This window comes from Chaetura pelagica, unplaced genomic scaffold, assembly GCF_000747805.2.
Source record: "Chaetura pelagica isolate M959 unplaced genomic scaffold, ChaPel_1.0 scaffold2, whole genome shotgun sequence".
NCBI classification, from domain to species: Eukaryota; Metazoa; Chordata; class Aves; order Apodiformes; family Apodidae; genus Chaetura; species Chaetura pelagica.
Genome location: NW_009952796.1, coordinates 3,042,828 through 3,061,797, shown reverse-complemented (window position 1 = coordinate 3,061,797; position 18,970 = coordinate 3,042,828). Strand labels below are relative to the sequence as shown.

The 18,970-nt window shown below is 38.6% G+C and overlaps 1 protein-coding gene across 1 annotated transcript in view; it reads right to left on the bottom strand.

Annotated features, from left to right (window-relative positions):
- RRP15 (ribosomal RNA processing 15 homolog (S. cerevisiae)) overlaps positions 1–16,028 on the bottom strand; it is a 19,274-nt gene extending 3,246 nt beyond the window's left edge. Inside the window, exons 1-3 of the mRNA XM_009994744.1 lie at positions 15,760–16,028; positions 13,773–13,870; positions 12,759–12,960 (exon numbers count right to left, since the gene is read on the bottom strand). Coding sequence (XP_009993046.1) covers positions 12,759–12,960; positions 13,773–13,870; positions 15,760–15,879 — 420 coding nt within the window. The 5' untranslated portion in view covers positions 15,880–16,028. The remainder of the gene's footprint in view (positions 1–12,758; positions 12,961–13,772; positions 13,871–15,759) is intronic.
- Between the last annotated feature and the right edge of the window lie 2,942 nt (positions 16,029–18,970).

Here is an 18,970-nt window from a genome sequence, read left to right as displayed (position 1 = left end):
CCCTACAAATAAAACCTCCCCAAATCTATTGTATCACAAAACATTCTTGGAGTCTTAAGAAAATATGCAGCAAGACTACTTGTGTAATTAACAACCAGTTCAACTGTAACATCACTTCCCAACTTGCTTTTAGTAAGAATGTTAATACACTTGGGTTTTCAATGCCATAATCTGGTTTCATCTAAATGTAACAAAACTGATTGTTGGCATGTCGAAAATAAACCAGCTTTTGAATTTCCAGTCAGCTGTTCAGCCACATCTCCTACATTTCACTACAACACTGAAGTCCCCTTTGAACATCACCAAACAAAAACAAAGCAGGTTATGTAAACATTAATGTGTAATGCTACATAAAGAGGATCCTTTGGTAAGGCAAGGAATTAAAAAATTCTGGTGTTGCTTTTTTCCCCCTCTCCATTTGTATACATACGATTGAATGCATTTGTTCTTTGCCTGAACGTGTGGCGACCTATTTCAAAAGGTCTGAGAGGCAGCAGTTAGTAAAATACCTCCAGAGTCACTGGTACATGGTGATGTCACTTGAAGGTACAAGTATCAGATCATGGTACTTGTTATCATGAACTAAGATAAGACAGACCAAAGTTACTTTAGTGCAAATACTTATTTGCTGGGACAGATCAATGGTCCAGTTGAGAAGAGATCATGTGCATAAAACAAACAGAATCATGCCTGCTTGGGGTGTCACCTAAGCTATCACAGCATTAGCTCAAGTTTGTCACAAGTATGGCTCTATAGCAGGAACATACTTTGCAAACTAATTCTGGTTTGAAGACATACCCTCTGCACCAGGACAAGGATGAACTCAAATTCTTTAGCCAAGTCCTAGTAAAACCACTCACCCCTCCCAACAAACAACAAAGCGTAGGTCTGTCACCTAAACCAAACAGCTGTTCCTTGCAGGATTGGAACTGCCTGCTGGATACTTCTGGAGGAATTGGTCTATGAAAGCCTCACAGTATCATCATCTATATTATCAAGATCAAGTTAGACACCTCCCTGTTTTGGACCATTTCTTTACCACTGCAAAAATTTGGAGCTGTCATTCACTCTTGGTAAAGGACATTATACAGCAAGTACCTTCAACCGAGACATGCTAAACTCAAAAGTGGAGTTGCGGCAGACTGCACTGGCACTAAGGTGGAAAATCAACCCCCTCTGCTCCTTCTGAAGCTGTCAGAAGTGCAGCAGCAATATACATGAAACTGCACATAGCTGTTTCAGACTGCAAACGAGTGCTTTATCCCAACGTATGCCTCCTTTGAATGCTTCGGGGAATTAAGTTCAGTCTGTTAAAGTCACAGGGCATTGTCATTTCTGTCTGTTGTACAGCAACATCCTAAAACCAGAGCAGGAATGTCTGCCAGAGCTTTTCAGAACCCTACGCAGAAGCAGAGCTAAGTCGCATAATACTTATTGGTAAGTAATGGCAATAAAATTGATGCCTTGAAATCAGAGTGCACAGATTAAAGACAGCATTTCACTCTACTTGTCACCAGCTCCTGTCAGTTGGACACAGTCCAGTTTCTGCATCTGCAGAACAGCAAACATACCTATATGACCACATAGATCCCCCTGCAGCCTGCATCCAGAAGACTGTAACTGCAGGGTACTAACAAACATTTTTCAGACCCAAGAATTACAAACAGCACACTGGGCTCCCACGCCTTTGCTCCAAATACAAGATGAAACGCCAGAGCTTGCAGGGGCATCTCTCTTTACCGTCATATACAGTGAATGTTTATTTGTACCTGCCAGGGAAGGAATTTCTAACATAAATATCTCTCAAGCAACAACTTTAAACCCTGAGAAAACTAATCTAACATGTCTAATTAATTTGAACTGCCTCCTCAGGTTCCTCCCTGTTGCTCAATGCAAACATCTAAGACCCTGAAATACAGGGAGGCGTTTGTCACGAAGAAGTTAAGAAGAGTAACTGCCAAAACACATTCTCACACACATTTGACAATTACCTTTCCTGCCAGCCTGCATCTTGCTCTGAATGACTGCTGCTATTCTGTTTCTCATCCCCAAATTTTTTTTTAAGCCTAGCTCAAAAAAAACCCCAGCACAGGCATAAGATGAGGCACATTAAATCTCCATTAAAATTAAAAAAAACCACTTAGCATAAAAAACCAAACAAAAAACCTAACAACCATGCAAACAAAAAACCAGCATAATAATTTTTCCTCAATTTGTCCCAAAGGGTAATAAATTAAGTTTCCTCTAGGCTAGGAGGGAATAAATAGAACTGCAAATGAAGTACCTAAAGCAGTAATAAAAGCAGAAAACTAAATCTACTGCTTTTTAAGAGAAAAATTATACTTGCATTTAATCATCAGTGCTGCTTGCAACTTTAACTACTTTGAATAGCAGTGAAATCTTTACGATGAAAAAGGTTCCAATATACACCTGATCCCAAACAGACAAAACCCCACGGATCTGGGAGCTAAGAATATATCCTGTACTGCCAACTGTCTTGAACTTGGGAGCTGAAGTATCACAGCATCTCACACTGACTTTGGGAAGCATTTTTGAACTTGCAGAACATGGGAAATGCACAACAGAAGCCTATTCTGCTCCAGTGTAAATCTGTACAATCATTTATTCCAGAAGGTCAGAGTTATTCAATACCCTTTTGCATCCTCTCTCTGAAAGTGAGATTAGAGCATGTGAACTAAATTGCCTTGGTATATTTGAAGTGATGCTATACTGTGGGTATCAGCAGTGGCAAAGGAGATCTACTCAGACCACAAGTCCTCTTGTGCACACCAGAATCTGCATTGGCATTTCATTCTAAAAATAAAATTATTTTACAATGTGTTTTGAAACCTGCTGTTCCTGTTCACACATCTCTGCAAGTAATGCACTGGAATTATTACTACAAGCACAAATACTTGTTTTCCTTTAGAGCACAGCCAGAAGACCACCCAGAGCTTAATAACATGCATGAGGAATCTCCCCATCCTCATCTCCTCTAGGGTTTACCAGAACCGGGGATGTGTGAATGAGAAGGAATGCATTTGGTTGGCATGCAGAGGCTTAAACTTGCCTCAAACACAGAGGGGTCAGAACTGAGTTACAGAAATTCTAAAAACAAGCATTCATCTGGAGTTAAGTAAAGAAAAAAAAAAATTGCATTGTTAATAAATGTTCACTTGTAAAGTAAAATCACAGAAAGACCTTATGAGAGACTGGATCTCCTCAATCCTAGTTAATCAGAAATGCCATAAATCAGTATTTCTGTCAGAAAAAGCAAAAATATTTTAAGAATTCAAGTGTAATACAGGCCCTTCTGCATACAGGATGCTGCGGAACGCCTCAGTTTGTGCTGTGCTCCAGCTCTGATAGCAGCCATCTCAGAAATCCTTTTCTTGAACAAGGAATTTTACTACACACAAGACAACAAGTGGCATATATTTCATATTTTAATGAGATGATGAACAGCATGGACACGCTGCACCCAAGAGCTACTCACAGAAAATAAAAACTCACATAAAAACACACATGAAAATAAACCTCTTCTAATGAAACATTATCTTACAGTGAAGTTAAAACACAAGTATGAACTGTTACCTTTACCCATGGAATATATTCTCATGGAATATATCCTCATATAATTTTAACTCACGGTCTGTAAAATACCAGGCAAAATGACAAAATCTGAAATATCAACTACCTACCTCACTGTTTTTACAACTGTTGCGCCAAAACATTGCATTGACATAAAGAAAAAAAATGTCTCCGTGTAAGTATTTTTAAGCAGGCATCAAATAAAAATTAGCTCAAACTAGACTGCAAATTAATACAGAAAGATACTTAGAAACAGAATTAACACATTCTCTATGTTAGATTATGATGCAACAGATCAGGACAAAGTTCGCAGGCAGTACATTTTTTTAGTTTGCCATCACTGCTCAGTTTTCAGTTGTGTTTGGTATTTCCTCCACTAAAATCCAGAACTGCTTCATTATCTTCATCTATTGTCTTTTACCTTCATCAGCAGTTTTACTACTGACAGTGAAATTATTGCCAACCTAATGGCCACTACTATCTTCACCTGTTACTCCTACCCCATCTCCATCTGCAAATCTCCTTACAGTTTTTATGTTTCATCTACTTATAACAGAGGATCTTTAGAGCAAAGGCCACACAGCAACTAGCTTAATTAATTATTGACATAAAGACTCAATGAGTACTGTGGTTAAAAACAACATATGATCAAGACTTATGTTTTTTTAAATACAGATGTTACACTTCCATTGCTTATCACACAGAAATCTGCATAGTAATTTATGGCATTCAAAGAAGTTAAATCACAAGCTCTTTGTTCATAAATCATGAAGCTGCAGTGCTCCATTGATAATCTTAATTCTGACTTGGAAATAGGACAATGTTGTCCCTCAGAAAGAACACCTTTTCATGCTACCTAATCCTAAACCTCAGTTAACCAGAGTCTGCAAAATACTGTTCATTTTATAGCAAAAATTAAAATCAGCTACTCTCAGTAGCTGATCTTACTGATTTGAGCTGATTTGCTCTTTCCAAGAGCAAATTTATATGGAGTCCTTCATACCAACTTCCATTGATATTTATAAAAGTAAATAATGAACCAAGAATTTTTCCATATGGATGAGACGCAAAATAAAGGAAGAAAGAACTTCTCTAAATAGGTCATATTTCAACCCTGAAAAATATGCCACACAGCTTTTCACAAGCAATAAAAAGAAGGCTTTTACCCTGGTAAAGGGTCCTACACTTACTATATGCATATGCTGCAGTAATGAAGACCTGATAGAGTTCAAGGATCAGCCTGGATGTTACCCAGATCCACAAAAGCCTTGTTAGTTGTAGAGTTCCAGAACCATCACGCTGTATCTGGAAAACACGTAGCTACAGCACAAGCCCCCATCAACAAGCATCCAGTCAAGACTAAAGCCTACTATATGCTATCCCTCAAAAGTCAAGTACTAATGTCTTTCAACAGTCTACTTCAGACAAACATTTTCAATTCACAACAGTATTCTCTCACGTCACCCATGTATGCAAGACACGCAGTATCTCAGCTGGGTACCAAAAATTTTCTGCAAGTTTTTACAGAAGTTTGCCTGTTGGCACAGTAAGGTAACATGCAGGCCCACAGCTGTTTGGAATATTTTTTAAAACCTTTTCAAGAATAAATTAGCAGTTTGCAGATTTTTAAAAATCTGAATGTGACTCATTATTTCCTACAAATGATGCTGAAATCATCCACTGTTTTTCATTATGATTCAGCAAGAGGCCTAACAGAGTGAGTCCCAAAAGGTTGTCTCAAACAACGAAGGCTACAGTAATGACCAGCTCCTTCACTTTCAAGCACCTAAGAAATCACTGAACAGAGTAGCTGATGAGGAAGTAGTAGGGATAATAAAAAACCTCCTCTTTCTGACTCAGGATTTCCCCTTACATTTGAGTGCCAGAACAAGTGTAGGGATGCAAAAAAAAAAAATACAAGGGAGGAGAGGGAGGAAAAAAAAAAAAAAAGCCATCACTAAGAACTAGCTTTTGTGCATTTTTATTACTAACTATGAAATACTGAAGTTTTTATGACTAAGCAGCTTGTCTGGCCAAACCTCCTTATCCTCACTGCCCCTGCTTTTACTTAATGGCTTTTACAACATATCCTAACTGTTTGCAAACCCAAGTTTCTTTGACTTCATATTCCTGTAATTTCCCTCACACCATTGTAGGTAAGTGCAAACTCATTAAAGAACAAAACATACCCCTCAACACTCCCAGGCTGCTTTCTAAAGGCATTTCAAACCTGAAGAGGGAATACACAAACTACCCGCGATTCCAATCCCTTATCTTAGCCATCTGGCTACCCTTTCTCTGCATTTCTGACCTTTCCATCTCTTTCTATGTTTCTGTATGGGTTTTCCCAAAAACTGTAGGTGAACAAATGACACAGACCACATGCAGAACACTATCCTGGATTCAGCAACAACAACAAAAAAGAGGTCAGATCTTTACAAGACAGCTTTAGTATCATTTGTAATAATAATAGGTTTTTTTAAAGTACATATTTTCTAAGCTTTCCATGCATTTCAGAAACACTCATTAAAAACTGGCCAGATTTTCCTATAAAAAACCCCAACAAAACACTGAATTTGGCAACTCTCTACCACTGGAAGCAGTTTAACCCACCACTCCTGAAATCTACCAAGATAAACAGATGAGTAGGTGCCTATAGAGGTCATTTATAATACACATCTGCTAGTTCACCACTCTGGAAATCAGAACATTTTATATCTTAATAACAAAACTTCAAAGTAAGGGTGTCACTTTTCAAGATAGTTTCCAGTAGAAAATGCTTAGATGAGGGAAACAAACTCATTCAGATAAATAAGCTCCTCCTTTTTTACTTCCAGAGAATATGTATGAAATGTTTAGATCTATTTTTCTCTAAGTACATTACCCTGCCTATAAGAGTTATAAGCAAAGCCAGAAGTGGAGAGCTGCTTTTATAAGACTTCCAACTCAATTTACCAGATAACAGTCTAATAGGATTTGACTTTTTGTGCTTTGCATAATTACAGAAGGATCAAAAGATGATGTATAGCACAAGTTTGTAGATGTGGTTGTTTTAGACAGAGTTTTACTGAAAAGGCCTTGCAACATCATCTTGGAAAACTGAACACCATCATTGTATCCTGTGCCCTGATAATCAAATAGCAAGGCAAATTAGTCTCAAATGTGACAGATGGAGGTGTCTCAACATTGCCTGACATTTCAATCACAAGCCCCTATCTATATTCACTTAGAAAACTTGCTGAAGCCCTTTGCAGTCCAACTAAAATCACGTTAGCCCTTTTCAGAGGAAGGTGAACTTAAAATATGTTGCCTACAGATCTAAGGAGAAAAGAGACACTTCCTACAGGCATCCATTAAAAACTTGCACAATTATTTTTATTTTTAATTTAAAAATCAGTTAAAGACTTATTTTGGAGCTAGGAATATGTCTTCTGCTATCTCAATTAATATCTTTCCAGATATGGCCAAGTTATAAATATCTGGAGGACTGCCATCCCCAAACCTGAGGTCATCACCTCAATAGATATAATAGGCATTTAGCATCCAAATTCCTGTAAGATATCTGTCCTTACTGATCACATACTATCTGCATTTTAGAACACAGCATTAAACTCAACTGTGTGTGACTCATGATGACAAACAGGGAACTGGTCTTTCTGTGCAAGCAGCTGTCAGAACACCAGGCTGCAAGCTTGGCCCTCAGGTGCTGGGGAAGAGAACTGCTCAGGAACATCAAATGTGAAGAGGATTTAAAAAAAAAGAAGGTTGATGGATAGAGTGCAAAAATCAATGTTTTTTCCTTCCTGACTTCTAATCAAGTATCTAAAGAAGAAAAGAAGAAAGGGAAATCAGAGGACAAGAGCACAGGAAAACAGGTGAATGTAGTGAAATACAGCCATCACACAGCCCTTAATCCTCTTATCTGGAGTTGAACTCACAGTACCATGTTCTTGACATTTATTAACAAAATACACACAAAAATATTGACAAAGACCTACATTTCCATGTTAATACTGACGTGTGTTACCAGCTATGGCAACAGATAGGGAACTGAGCTTGTACATCTTAAAAACCTAACCTTGCTGATGACCCAAACTGGCTAGGTCAATACATCTTCCTGTAAACAAATGTGAAGTAAGATGTCATAAACAAACAACTTCTAATATTGCACAACAACCCTCTACCTCTAAGAAATTTAGCCAACTGGAGGCAAGGTGCACTGTATTTATCATTAAGGATAACAATTAGAATACAGCATACAATCAGGTAGTCACCGATCTTTTAAGCATCAGCTCTAATTATATATGAGGTGACCTTCAAGATAGTGTCCACACATTTGGGAAAAACATACACAAATGCATGATTTATAAAGGAATTAAAATTGGAAGTTCTCTGTGCATGCAATGGGAAGGCATTTATTAAAATTGGGAGAGCACATCTACTCTGGCTGCAGCTGAACTAAATTAATACTTGGCTGCCACCTCAAATCTGCTGAAATACATGCACGCCTAGTTACTCTTTCAATTAGTGCTGTAAAACCAGCACACAACAGCTGTAGTAACAAACTTCTGCTACTCTGTAATGTCATTATCAACTAAGAAAAATGTTTCCTTTTAAGATGAAAGAGTTGTTGTCATCTATGCCTTCATCCATACTTCAGAAATAAACTATTTCCTACAGCTGCTTGAAGCAATTGTTCAGACTGCTGTTCCTCCACACAGGTATACGGATGAAAATAGTACTATTGTTTTTTTTCCCCTCCACATTTCTGTGGAAAAAGCAGAACATGACAATGGCCAGTACACATGCAGCTGCTAGAAAAAGAAGGTAGTCACTCTTACAAGTTTTAAACAGATCGAACTTTTGAACTGGAAAGTGTATTTATATTCCTATCTAACTTGAAAAATGAAAGCCCTCGTACTGCTTCTTGTGTCCCTGCTAGTACAGCAGTCATTTGGAAGTGTGGCACTCCTTTTGTCCTTGAACAAACTTCAAACTACTGCCTGAAGATAAAATATTTATGAATACTAAATATCTTACAAAAAGAAAAAAATCTGTAGCAAACTGGATTCTAATCACTGTGTTTACAAATTGCTTACCAAACATTAGGAGCATTTATAAATATACTTCAGGCAGAAGGAAATTTTCTGGAAAAGCATTTTATTTCAAGTCCCCTATGAGCAATAACTGATATGAAACCGAACTTGTATTCTCTGCTCATCTTCCTTTCCATCACTGAATTACTTAAGAATAGGTACTATTTTGAGACAAATACACCAATTTTCTCCAGATGCCATTGCAACACAGGAAGCAAATTGTACTTCCAAGTCATGTAGAAAGATTATATTGCAGAATTTGGATCATGGTTACTGAAGTTATCCTGCTCTTGCTTCTACCACTGAAATGCTCTGCAGCAGATCTGGTGTAAGAAAACTTAAAGAGTTGAAGTAAACAGGTGATTCAGAAAACAGAGACAAAGGCCCAGTTCAAAATTAAAGGTTAACGACTGCAGGTTATGCTTGTCACAAGAAGTATTTGTCTTTTTTGTGCTGGTTATTTCTATGTCCCTCAAAAATGTTTTACCACCTAATATTGCTTTACAGGGAGTAACACAAATGACAAGAAAGAAGTCAAGATGAGGGCTTTTGGTAATGAATGAGGCTGTTGTAATGGACATGCAGCGTGGAAGAAGAGTTGAGGCTGCTCCTGAATGTTAACTCTGAATTTCTTTGTTTTCTTACAATTAAGATTTCAAGACCTCATGAAATTCACTATGTCAGCAAACATGTCTGCACAGCCTTAAGAGATGAGAAACTTCCCACAACCCTGGACACAAAGGTGATTCCTAACCCATAAAATCCTACAAACGCCCAAAAATTTCTTAAGGGTCTAAAGAAAAAAGATGATTCCTGCAAGGAATCCTTTACTGCCATTACCTACTTCTGTGTTTATTCTATAGACATAAACCTGGTTTTAGCATCCAGGGTTGTTATGACAGCATCTCTGATACATATCTTTTTTAAACCTATAGTTTCATAATGTTTCTCATAGTATCTTATGGATAGAGAGCTGCAAGATAAAACCAACATAGTGAAATGAAGGTTTGGTCCGTGTGGACTATTGAATAAGATTTGAAATTATCTCCCAGCAAATGCTCCAAGAAGAAAAACAAACCCACAAATCCAAAACTTAAAAAAACACCCAAACAAGTAAGCAGGATTTAAAAAAAAATAATTAAAAAAATTACATTTTCTTGCAATTTGCAAGGCTTTCAGATAAGGTGGTGAAGGGAGGGATATTAGATTATCTTACCCAGAGGGAGGCATCATGTACACAACCTCAGAAAAAAACATGAAAAAGTCAGCTGGCTCAGCAAGGATTAAGAAATACCTTGATAAACAGCTAATGATATGAAAGGCAAAGCTTTTGGCTCTAGTTCAGAAAAGTAATTATTCCCATCTGGGCACAGAAAGTCTGAAGAAGGGCTACAGTTTCAAATAGCACAGGAAAACTTTCACAGCCTTACAGTCTTTCTTTCATAGCTACATTAGCTGGGTGCACATTGAGGAATATTTAAGTCAAGGGCTAAAAGTAGTTGTATAAACAATGCTCTCCCATGGCACAGGATACCTGTCCTTCCCATCAGTGCATGTAGCAGATGGAAAGAGAGAACACAATTTAAATGGTTGTACTATTGTGAAATCCCACTGCTATAGATGGGCCTTTACAGAGAATTTAATTTCTTTTTCTCATGCATAAAGAGACCTGTCTAAATAGTCATCCACAACAGAGCTTTATAAGGAGTTTCTTCCCTTGACATTTGAAGAAACCACCAAACTTTGAAAAATAGGGCAGCACATCTTGCATTCAAAATCCACTATAGAGTAAGAAAAATTTGCCCATTCTCACAAATTAAGTCAAGTTTTCTTTCATAGCACAAGGCTTGAGTCAGGAAAGGTTTGCTTTCACTGGGAAAATTTATTCTGCTATTTTTCTTGCTGACTTCTTGTTTTATGTGGGTGGGGTAATGTTTTTATTGTTCTGGACCTCATTTTAATTGATGGCAGAATGCCTGGAGTTTGGGATTGGCATCACTTCCATTGTTTTTGTTGAGATAAATAAATGTATTTCCCCGTCTTTTTAAAAAATGAAATACACACCATACTCTCAATTGCTAAAAACAAAGCAGGCTGCTACAAAAAATCCCACAAAACAAACAAAAGCTTTCAGAGGGCACAAACAATCTACCAAACTCCTGCTGCAAGGAATTCACCACCCAAAAGCCTCATCCCTGCTTACTACCCTCTGAAAAACCCTCAAGGACCAAGAAGCAGAGAGATCATAGTGGAGGCCAGCAGCACTGTTCCACTGAACAGTAATGTTTGTGTAATTCTGAGGAGGAGACTGAAGACAGATTTTGGCCTCAACTTCAAGAATCAAGAAGTATGAGGATGGGAGCCTGATAAATGGGTAAGATACATTCTCAAGAGAAAATAAGGCAGATTAAGAACAGCTTGAAAAGGAATTAAAGGGTCTGATTCATTACTGAATGGAGACACACCGAAGCAAATGCTGTAAGGGAGAGAAAGAAGAGTGGTCTATCCAGGCAAACATGGATATTCAAAAATCCCAAATGAAAACCAAAAAACCCCAAGAAAACCAAACCTACAAATATAGCCTTACAGTAATGAAAAACTCCAAAATCTGAATCTTTTGTTCACAGGCAATGTGAAAGCAGCACTTATATCAATAATGAAAACCAACACTAACCAGTCAGGATCTAAGGCATCTCCAGAGCACTTTAATGGAAATATACTGCCAAAATAAGCCCCTTATTATAGAAACATTTGAAATCTATGTTTTCTAACCTAGTAATTAGGAAGTTGCCCTGCTACAGTCTGAGAAAGAAAAAAGGTCCTAGGTTTTGCTCAGCTATTGATTCAATGCCTACTACAATAGTAGCTGGCACATCACTGCTGTTCTGCTATTTCAGGGGAAAAAAAAGAAAAAAAAAAAAAAAGAACCACACACACACACATGCCCCCCACCCAAACAAGCAAGCTGGAATTATTTAAGGAGAAATAAAGTGTCAGCACCAAGCTAAATTGTTCTCATTATCTGAAGAATTTAGAAAATACTTTAATATAACACTTGCATGAAAATTGTATAAGCTCTTCATGCCAGGCAGTGTTTCAGCATGCTCCCCAACTGCACACAAACAAAAAACATATGACAAAATGTTGTCTCCCAACTGACTGAAGTATTTCTTCCTGGCACAGAAAAGCACTTAGTTAACTGCTGTGAGTCTGTGCCAACAGAAGTATTCCACCCACTTCCAAGCACAAAGTTCAAACCTGAACAAAAATACACTTCAGAAACGTGCAGCTTCTGAAATACAAGGAGTACGCCTGAGCAACTCGTTTTAAACTCTGAGCTACTTAGTGAGCTGAAAGAACTGATAAAGTGTTGGACAAGTCCAACTACAGTGTGTGTCTCTTGAGCACGTTTGGAAAAAGTGGAAAGGGTGAAAATACTTTCCAAAATAGTATCACAGCAGTAAATCCATGTTAGCCTAACATATGCACACAGAATTAGGGAAAGAAAAGACTACACTGAAGGTTTAATGTGTCTCAGTTTCTTTCTGTTGTGGTATTCACCTGTATGGCCAAGTTCTTCAGTTCTAGATACCATAATCACCCAGAGGGAGAGAGTCTGAAATGCCCAGAACTGTGGGGACACACAAGTAGTACAGTCTAATACTCTATGTAAGGTGAAGAGCCCCCTTGCCTTTAATTTTTAAGAGGTGATAACTAATATTGGCCAAATTCCAAACATCACAACCTACTAAAATCTAGCAATTTGTTCCATGGCTGATGCAAAATCCACAATAAAATCAATTTTTTCATATTATTTAAGCATACAGCTAAACCAAGTTATTTGTACACAAGACTTGATGTCTTATAAGAAGAGCTTCCAGTGTTTTGTACTTTAATGCTCACAAGACAGGAGAAAACAGGCTAAGACCAACTTGCCCCCTTCCTAAGTAATCTCAGAAAAACCCAGGCACTTAGATCACACTTGCTCTGAAAAGCAGACACATTAACAGACAATAATTATAATGAGAAGGTATATTGTATGCATTTTTTCCCCCCTCAGACAAGGCCTACCTGTTTCCTTTTTGTGGCCCTTGCAGCAGGATTCTTCCTTCCTTTACCACCTTCCACGTTTCTTAAAACATTGATGAAATCTTTCTTTGAAACAGATGACAGCAGTTTAGCACGCCGCCTGTCAGAGCTCCCAGCTTTCTTCACTTTCTCATCCACATTCTTCTGGTGCATCCTGACAGCATTAAATAATTGTACAACACCTCTAGGATGGGGGGGGGGAAAAAAAAAAAAAAATCAACAAAAAAAATCAAAAGTTTTTAATTCAAGTTACCTTTACAGAAATGAACCCTCTACCAAAGCCTTTAATCAGTACAGATGCTGGACAGTTACTCAGAACCTCAACTCAGTTAAGAGGTGACATGAACATAAGAGACTTTCAGTTTTCACTCTTCCTTCACATTTATTGCTAGGAACCAGTAAGAAATTAATTGACAAACACCTATTCAGACACTGAAGTAAGCACAGTAACATGGCACTGAGATCAATGCAAGAACATGTTAATCTTCCTGCAATGAGCTATTGAATTCTTCACGCAAGATCTTAAAGAGTAGCTGAAGTAGAGGAACAAGGCAGAGGAACGAGTAAGGAGGCAGATACAGACAGAACATCAAGGTGTTCAACTAGTTCTGTGAATCCAAACCACCACAAGGCAGAACAGGCAAATGAACTCAATCCTCTGCAGAGAAGGAAAAAACAGAACAGCAGAAACAACTGTTCCGCATTTTTAAAGCATTAAATTAACAAAATGAGGCGATACAACAAAGCACTTCTGTTTAAGCAAACCTTCATTACATTCTCATCTCAATTTTTACTCTTTCATAAAGCTTCTGAAATCTTTTGTTGAACTTGATACTGCACAATACAGGCCTGTATATAAATCAGTCGGCTCCTGCTAGTCACTTCTTGAGAGTTCAATCTGATTGGAAACAGATTACCTGCACAGGCCTTTTCTTCCCCTTTCCTCCTTTTTTTGATATACACAAGTTAAAGGAAAGCATTCAGAGAAACTCTTACCTTGTAGCAATTCTCTGAAGATTTCTTTCTTTGTCTCGGTCTTTGACAACATCTGGCTTCACTCGGCACATCATTTCCCACTCCCGCTTCTTATCGAGCTGCATTATAAATATTGTCACGTGAAACAACACGGAGTGTTTGAGAATGGAGCCTACTCTGATAGAGCACGTAGCAAGAGGGGGGAAAAAAAAGATAAGTTTGGTTTGAGGCTAACAGGAACTCCAGTATGGAGCTGGACAACAGGTCTGAGGAAAGTCTCTTGCGCTGACACATCAGGGGCCACAGTCAAACCTCAAAGAGTCACTTGCCTTCTGTAACAAAAACTAGAAATAAGAGTCACACTAGAGTGATGCCTCTGGCTCAAGGCAAACAAAGGGAGTCTAGAAAAACTCCAGTGTTCTTTTTTCACATTGACTGCTACAGACAAGGAAATTATTCAAAGATAGCTTTCAACTCCAAGGCTTCTCAATCTGATCACAGAGGAATTTATACATAATAAATCCCTGGGTCTATCAAGATAGGCATGTTGCATTTTGAGCCTTGGGAATTTTACTTCCCCTGCTGAATTAATCACAGTACAACTCCGTGCCTGACAGCGACACCCAGCAAAGCCTATAGCAGGAAGAAAAGCATCAAGAAGAGCACAAGTGCCCACCACAGAACAACTCTTGTGCACAAAACTGATTTTTCTCTTATTTTTGAGGCTGTTTCAAAACCAAAACTGATGCACTTTCCCATTACCAGAGGCCACAAACACCACCAGCTTTTTTTTGCTACAATAGCAGAACACAGTTATTTCCCTAGACTCTGCTTCAGGAGTAAGCTAGTGATTTTTTTTTTTCCCCCTTCTAATAATTGAACAGTAATCTAGTCCTGGTGATTCTACTTTAAGTTTGTTTTATGCAAGAAATTTTGTGTGGAATTTCAGAGTCCTTGTCTTTATAATCCCAGATGACTACTATGAATTTTTGAGTTTATAACCAGGTTTTGGCCTTTTACCAAAAGAACTGCCCTATTGTAGCTTCCATTAGCAATAAATTAATAGAAGACAGGCTGTTCTCAAGTTTTAATAAGGGCAAACAAGTCAGTTTGAGGACCTGCAGCTCACTTTTGCTTTGCAGTACTCCCATTTATTTAGTGGATGAGAACAGGTATTTAGGACAAACATAACTGAGCAGATGCCATACTGAAGCTCTCTGTATTCAAAAGGCAGGCCATGGCATAACCACAGCATGTCCCACACTGTCAGGTAGATAACCTGGCTGTCTTACTGAAACAGAACTGGTGAGATGAGACATTAAGACTATTAATGTATTTTTAGCCTGAAGGTAAGACAATCACAATGTAGAATTAGAAGTTCCACTAAAGACACAGAAACAAATTACTTAATTGCCAACATACTTTTGTTTGCTTCCTAACAGCTTCAGAACTGGAAGCAATCTAGGGGATGGACATTGTAACGGAAACCCCGGGAAAATCAAGAGGGGAGCAAACAAGGATTGAAAACCACAGGAGTGATTACTGCAAACTCAACCTAGAGGCCTTGAATTCTGAAAGTCACAGGAGAATTTCAATTAAAATAGTTTTCTTCTCTTTCTCCCTCTCACTTTCAATGAGAGAGAACTACTTTAACTAACAATGCTGACAAAGTGAATTATACTCCAAATTAACAACAGCAATTAGAAAACTAAGCTTAAAGCAGCTGCTCTTACCCTCTCAACAAAAACACCTTAAGTTGAAGACTGGAACAGTCTTGCTGCCAAAAATCAGTCTGCCTGATAGCCCAGAAAAAGCAGTAAGGGAAAGCCCTACAACATGACTGTCAGGAAAGGAAAAAAAAAATTGAAGCTACTTGAGATCACTACAGAGGAGAGATTCCAAAACTGAGACAGTCTTAGAGCACTCTCCCAAATCCTCACTGAGGGGCTCTTGCTTGTATCCCAATTTGATTGTGATTGCACAATAAATACTGCATCATTTTTCTCACCTTCATTCTCTTCTCCAGCCTTTCCTGTTTTTCCTTCTGTCTCTCCTTCTCCAGCTTTTTATTCTTAGCCAAGATGGTGGACTTATTTTGAGGAATTTTTTTGTCGAGCACTTTTGCCATAGCATCTGCCCAGCCTGAACTTGGGCCAGCTTTGGAGCTTGTTGCCTCTTCAGCGACATTGCCAGGGGCTGATGTTTCATCTTCATCATCACCATCCACGGCTTCACCACCTGAAGAGTAGCTGTCTTCTGGAAGTTCTGAGCTTAAATCAGAATATAGGGGTAAAAAAAAAAAAAAAAAAAAAAAAAAAAATCGAACAAAAAAGAAATATCAGGAGTTCTGACCCACCACTAGCTTAATTTGCTCCAAACTGTTTGCTGTTACAATTAATTCCTCAAGCAGGCATACACCACGATAAGAAATTTCTTGGAAGTATTCAATGCAAGTGTTTCCTCATCTTGGTGATGACTTAAAGTTATTTAAAAGGCTGGGTGAAAGGGAAAAAGCAGTACTGGAAATTTATTATTAATAAAGATTTTCATACTTAGGTGTGGCAAGTTCAGGGAAAAAAATATTTTCCAATTAAAAAATTACAATATATAAATGCACATACACACACAGGCATGCATAGGTGTATGTATGTGTATGTACACACTTATATACTAACTGCAACAGTGACATCTAGTGCTTAAAAGCAAACAGCCACAGGAACTGAACTTGAATGAAAGCAAAACCTGCTCAAGGAAAGTAATACCAGCAAAAAATATGATTACTTAAGCATAATGAACAAGGAAGAGTGCTTTGTGATATACAGAATCAAGACCACTGTCAGGTAGCTCAAAGGAAAACAAAGGCACTGAGCTTTTCTGATGTAAGTAATGGCTCAAATTCTTGATACACAAACAAAACTCTATGCCCTTTTCAAAACAGAAAAGAAGGAATAAAGTATTTTAGAAAACTGAAGTCTGGAATCAAGCAACAGCAAGACAGGAGAGAACAGCCAACTAGAGGGCAAATCAAATACATTAAGACTCAACCATTTCTCTTATTAGTATCTTCAGTAGGTCAAACAGCAAAAGTAAAGTCTTACATGCTGCAGACGATTAAGTAGAATGAAATGGACTGCAAGCTTAGGGTGTGCTAAAAGATGTTTGCTTATTTCTGTGGACCCACTTTATCCCATAATCAACCCACTATTAGCTACTATTCCATCAGTATTTGTACCATGCAGAAGTTTCAAATGCATTATGCTACATCCAAATTTCAAGGCTGCCAATCAGTGCTGGGCAAAAGGAGGCTGGTTTCTGACACCTCTGCTCTCCCACCAGCAAGGGGACAATTCCCCACCAGCTCACTGGCCATCATCCATCTACCACTCTCACATTACAAAAACTGCATTTTTGATATAAAAATGTTAAGCACTACTGACCCAAGTACTTCACTTTGTAAGCACCACTATATGCCACGAACTGCCTTTATCAACCAAATCATGAAAAGAATAAAGTCAGGGCTGCTTCACTAGATCTGTTTTCTGTAAAACCATGCAGACAGCTCTAAGTGATACTCCTTATTAACCAACTTTCTATTTAAATATTTAACAAACATAAACATACACTCTGTTGCCAGACTAACTCCTTACTCTGCCTTCTCCATGTACCTTTTTGAACCAGCCAAAAAACCAAAACAACATAGCAGCAAAACAGTGGAGTTAAAGAAGCAAAAACAAAACCTCTAATGCCCAGGCACGTTTAGAGGCTTGGAGAGCATTTAGTTATCATCATGGAAAGGAGGAAGATTATGTTTACACCACAAATGTGGAGTATAAATACCTACTGAATACCTGCTCATTATCTACATCAGTATGATTTTTACTACCACCAAGGCAAACACCATGTTGTGTCACATTCCATGTAGGATAAATTATGGAGTCTTTTTAACCGTCCTTACCATAAATTGGAAATTTAGAAGTGGGAAAGTTGTTCAATACATTCAGAAACAATTAAAGGCATCCCTTATAAGGTATGTCTCCATATCCAGACTTCCAAATTAAAAAATAAATAAATTTAAAAACCAAACAATTACATGTAAAGAAGTAGACCCATCACCACATCCTGATTCCTACACCCAAAACAAGTTGCCAAGTTTTCACCTCTAATCCTTATCCATCCTTACCTCTATCTAGTTTTTAAACAAGGAATTAAACTCTACTTGCAACTTTTTATACATACAAAAGCTAACAGCTACCAAAAGTCCAAACCTGAATTCCCCACACACTGCTTAGGACCAACTTCCACAGTCATACCAAATCAAACTTATAAAAATAGCACGTGTCAGTCTCCATTATGCTCCTGTTCTATTAGCAGAAATGTAACACTGGATAATACCAACATTTTGCTTTCAACAATCACAGAAAGATGAATAAGGTTTCAACAACCTGCCATGGCTTCTTCTTTAATACATCAGAGGATCTGTCAACAGCATAAGACAAAGCAAAGTTACTTCAAAGTAATCTAAACTACCATTAATTCTAGCAGAAGTAGAACCTCGGGCTCTATGCTGAACTGCAAAGATAGAAGCATGGCACAGACTTAATACAGAAGTTGTGTTTTAGGGGAGCAGCAGGGAATACACATGTACATCTCCATTCTGTATTCTTCTACACTTGTTCAGTGATCCAGATGTAGACGTACACAATTAAAAATAGCAGCCATTCAGAAAGGAGCTCTGAAAGAAGCTCCCACGCAAGGCTTCTCCTTGGTTTCAGTTTTGACCCTCACAGCAAACAGAACCACTGTGAGCACTGACTTCAAATAGCCACACACCTGATTGCTCCCAGAATGAAGAGAAAAAACAGTATTAAATAATACAACGAAGACCTGCCCACAGACTAGGCGTGCCCTCCACCACACGCACATGCCAGGAGGAGCAGAGAATCACGTGTAAAGGACGGAGCACGGGGTGTGTTTATGCCGCGTTTGTTCCCCGCGCTCTCCTGCCGGATTACTACACCTGGCGCATCTCCCGGGCTTCCATCCGAGCAGGAAGCTGCTCCCCGCCCCGCCGGGCAGGGCAGAGGGAGACACACACCCCCCCGTACCCCAACAAACGGGCACTCCCGGCGCAAGTTACTTCGGCAGGCCCAGGGAACGCGCCGGCTGCTGCCGGGTCCCTACGGGCTAAGCGGAGAACACCCGACAGCGTCAGGCCCGCA